This window comes from Aedes albopictus, chromosome 1, assembly GCF_035046485.1.
Source record: "Aedes albopictus strain Foshan chromosome 1, AalbF5, whole genome shotgun sequence".
Lineage (NCBI taxonomy): Eukaryota > Metazoa > Arthropoda > Insecta > Diptera > Culicidae > Aedes > Aedes albopictus.
Genome location: NC_085136.1, coordinates 244,299,723 through 244,303,947, shown reverse-complemented (window position 1 = coordinate 244,303,947; position 4,225 = coordinate 244,299,723). Strand labels below are relative to the sequence as shown.

The window sequence follows — 4,225 nt, the reverse complement described above, 5'->3', positions numbered from 1 at the left end:
TTATTGTAATTGTAATGTAACACCTAATAAATGAAATGAACTTGGAACGGAGAAGGAGAAGAACGCAAGAAACACGGACGATCTAGCAGAAGCTCAGCACATACCACAATGGATTCCAGGCGCGAGCCAACAAGCCAACAAGTCAATGCGAATCTGACGGACGGACGCCACCTTCGATGCCACCTGAATGACGAGGAGAATGTAGAAACGGATGATCAGGGCTACATGGGGTCTGGGACCATTTGGGCAGGAGCACCTATTTTGGGCACTTGCTGCTATAACTCAGTCAATTTCAAACCGATTGACTTGAATTTTTGCACATGGCTAGATACTGTGCGTATCTGATCATGTCTCAAAAATCAAATCAATCGGTTCAAAATTGACTGAGTTATAGCAGCAAGTGCCCAAAATAGGTGCTCCTGCCCAAATAGTCCCTGACCCTAGTACATGACTACGTTCGTTGGTAAATCAGAGGACAGAAATTGATCGAACTCCCACGCTGAGGGAAGTTAAGGATGCTGTTCCCCAGCTCAAAACCAACAAAAGAGCTGGTAGTATCTCATCTCAGCGGTACTCATCAAGATGATCTCAGAAAAGCTGGGCACATGCCTGCACCGGATGATAGTTAGGATCTATGAAACTAAACAGCTACCTAAAGAGGTGTAAGGAACGGGTTATCTGCCCCACCTACAAGAAAGGAAACCATTTGGAATGTGAGCGCCTACAAAGTGAATTTCCAAATCAGCTTCCGACGTCTGTTACCTATAATTAATGAGTTTGTGGGAAGCTATCGAGCTGGCTTCTTCAATGGCCGTTTGACAACGGGCCAGATCTTCACCGATAACAGCTGTAGTTAATCAATCAGACTGTGAGATTTACGTCATCATTCAAATAGACAAAGCTTAATTTCGTTTCCAAATTGACGATGTCTATATTTTCACCAAATACTATAAAACTAACAATGTGTTCATCTTCTTCACAAAATATTTCAGTCATAAATTCTTCTCTCAAAATATAGTTAAAATCCTATGTTCACAATTGTACATATTCACTGGTCCCATTTTATCACTTAAAAGCTTTAGAACAATGCCCTCGATCATTAAGTACACATTCAAATTTTGTCCTCGTGCTCAATATCCGTACAGCTGCGTCGCGGCAGCTGCAGCGGCAGCCGCCGCCGAGTACATGGGCATCAGCATGGCCGCCGGCACCGGGGCCAACCCATACGTGTAGCGCTCCTGTGGCATATGCGTTTTGGTGTGCTTCTTCAGATGATCCCGCCGGCCAAATTTCTTGCCACAGGTTTGACAAGCGTACGGCCGAATTCCGGTGTGGATCCGCTTGTGCCGGGTCAGTTCCTCGTTCCGGGTGAAGGTCTTCCCGCATCCGGGATCGTCACACTTGAAAGGGCGTTCTCCTGTGGGATTGTGGAAGAGAATGAGAGAAGTGTCAGAATTAGTTCTACACGTTTAAAAGTAAAAAAAATGGTTTTATAGCTGCTGTAATGACCAAAATATGGATCATCATTTAGTATTGTATTGTCTATCCGGTTGGAATCAAGACCGACATTCAATCAAAAATTGCCATTTTCTTGATTCACAAGTGTCGCAACTATTTCGCATCTAGTGCGCTGTGTTGCTGACAACAACGGAAAGGATGCGCACTACTTTTGACATGATTAAAAAAACGTCGCGAGTTGGGTCACGTCGCGATTCGATTGTGCGAAGTCCGGTTTGGTGGCGGCCCGACAATATGGACATCTGACAGGCTTTGTTTGGAGTCAACGCGTTATCAGAATAACTTACCGGTATGAATCCGGATGTGTCCTTTCAGTTGACCGTTGTTGGAGAAGGCAACATCACAGTGGGGGCACTTGAACTTCTTCGGTCGTTGCTTCCGACTGCTGAGCAGTTTGGCTTTGGCGTCTTCACTTAGCACTCGGAAGTATTCCTGCTCCATTTGCTCGTAGGTTAGCGGGTCGATGGGTAATCCGGAGAAGTTGAGCCCTGGTGGGAGCAACTCAACACCAAGTTTTTGTTGATTGTAATAGTAATAATAGGAAGCCAAATCCGAAGGATGTCCGAAGAAAGCTGCCCCGATATCTATTTCGGGTGTTTCCGGTAGCGGGAACTTCATCGGGCTGAACGCTGGAGACTTGGGTTCAGAACAAGGCGCGCTATCCATACTCAAGCGCGAACTCAACCTCACTTCATAAGGTTCACTTTTGATCGTTTCTTCACTGCCACAATCACTTGATTTACTCGGACTTGATCCGAGTTTATTCACGACACCATCCCACGGTCGAAACAACCGCGAGTAGGTTTGCGGAGGCGCAATCGCTTTAACAGACATGATGTTCAAAAAAAAAAAACCCTCGCGAAGAACAACCGAAACGTCAATCGCTACAAAAAAAAAACTAATCTCACAATCACACAAGGTTGTTCACACTTGGCACTCCCGCAGCAAACTGAACATCCCAGACGCAAAATCAACAAATTTAACACAAAACCAAACAATACCAAACGTTACTGGAAGAAAATTCAGACTCAGACAAAATAGGGGATGAAGGGACGACCGCAAAGACGATGACGACGTCGACAACATCATCCCTTCATATACCGGTTGATAGGAGGGAGGAAGATTTTTTGTCACTTTCTTGTAGAGGCCTACCCATCCACCGACCGACTGCGTCTAATTGAAACATGCAATGCGCCTAACCAAAGGGCACGCGGCGCGGCGGCGGAGAGGAGGGAAATCAATGTTTTCGGAAAAAATCGACCGAGGGAGAATATTAGGCACAGCGATGTGGAAAGATGGAAATGCGAGATGGTAGATGCATCAGAGAAGGCACAAAAGGGAAAATTGCCTCCTCCCATTTTTTGGGATTCTTGCTTTGCGGTGCTGTTCTCCCTCGGTAAGGATATGCATAGGGCACACGTGTCGAAGGGATGCGAATGCGGGTATAGAAATGGCGATGTGGTGAATATGAGGGAAATGATTTTGGTGAAGCGAAATAGTTGTGAAGTAGTCACTTTTGAAAATGTATACAAAATAAACATAATTTTCCGTATTGATACAGTGATCATATTTAAACAAATACTGTTTTTTTTCGAGAGCAATCATAATGTTTGTTTCAAAATTTTAAGGGGGTTCGTGTGGCTGGTGTCACCCACCAAGCACTTAGTCGCATGGTGCTGAGATGCACATGTTCGATTTCTGCTACAGCTGTCATTAAAAATGTTCAGATGTACTACTGGGCGTTGTCTAGCGTCGTTCTTCCTTACAAGATTTTGTCACCTCCAAAAACATGGCCATACGTAGCACCTTTTTCCAACACAGCCTCCCATATCGTTACACCTGGAGATCTCCAAAGCAGACGGAATCACTAATCGACCACATTGTAATTGATGGACGCCACTTCTCCGACATTATTGACGTCAGGACCTATCGTGGCGCCAACATCGACTCCGATCACTACCTGCTGATGGTAAAACTGCGCTTAAAACTTTCCGTCACCAACAATGTACGTTACAATCTAGAGCGACTGAAGCAACGGGATATCGTCTCAGCATACACGCAGAATGTCGAGGCAGACGAGGGTGAGCTCGATGTGACCCCTTTAGAGGACTGCTGGAGTACAGTAAAATGAGCCATCAACGACGCATCTGAGAGCTCGTGGAAAGGAGTCGACAAAATGAATTATTCGACGAGGAGTGTAGAATGATTTTGGAGGAGAAGAACGCAGCACGGGCGGTAATGCCGCAGCCAGTAACCCGGCAGAACGTGGAACGTTACAAATAGAAGCGGAAACAGCTGAGCCGCCTCCCTCGGGGAAAAACTACCACCTGGAAGAAGCGGAGTGCGAAGAAATGAAACTTCTGTGCCGTTCCCACGAAACACGGAAGTTCTACCAAAAGCTTAACGCCTCCCGCAAAGGCTTCGAATCGCGAGCCGAAATGTGCAGGGATAAAGACGGGAGCATCTTGACTGACATACGTGAGATGATCGAAAGGTGGAAGCAGCACTACGACGAATACCTGAATGGTAAAGGTCCCATTAGACATGACAAATATTTGGCCAAACAAGCCCAACAAATGACCAACACAACGTAAATCATGGCAACCTCGGATGAATGTCGGGCTACAATGGCAAATATTTGTCATTATAACAAACAGTCTAATGGCCCCTTAAGACCTGCCGCTGAGGAGCGATTGGCAAGATCATC

General features: G+C 45.8%; 1 protein-coding gene across 1 annotated transcript; it reads right to left on the bottom strand.

The window, feature by feature from the left end:
* Positions 1-417: 417 nt before the first annotated feature.
* On the bottom strand, positions 418-3,011 carry LOC115259641 (early growth response protein 2b). Its single transcript, XM_029860417.2, has 2 exons — positions 1,806-3,011; positions 418-1,417 (listed from the first exon to the last, which is right to left on the bottom strand). The coding sequence occupies exons 1-2, from the start codon at positions 2,350-2,352 to the stop codon at positions 1,131-1,133; spliced, it is 834 nt and encodes a 277-aa protein (XP_029716277.1). The 5' UTR covers positions 2,353-3,011; the 3' UTR covers positions 418-1,130.
* Positions 3,012-4,225: the final 1,214 nt, after the last annotated feature.

Bases quoted from the DNA above. Each gene is read 5' to 3' on its own strand.
- LOC115259641 (XM_029860417.2), bottom strand. From the start codon at position 2,352: ATGTCTGTTAAAGCGATTGCGCCTCCGCAAACCTACTCGCGGTTGTTT. The intron at 1,418-1,805 runs GTAAGTTATTCT...ACAATCCCACAG, and splicing joins ACACATCCGGATTCATACCG to GAGAACGCCCTTTCAAGTGT.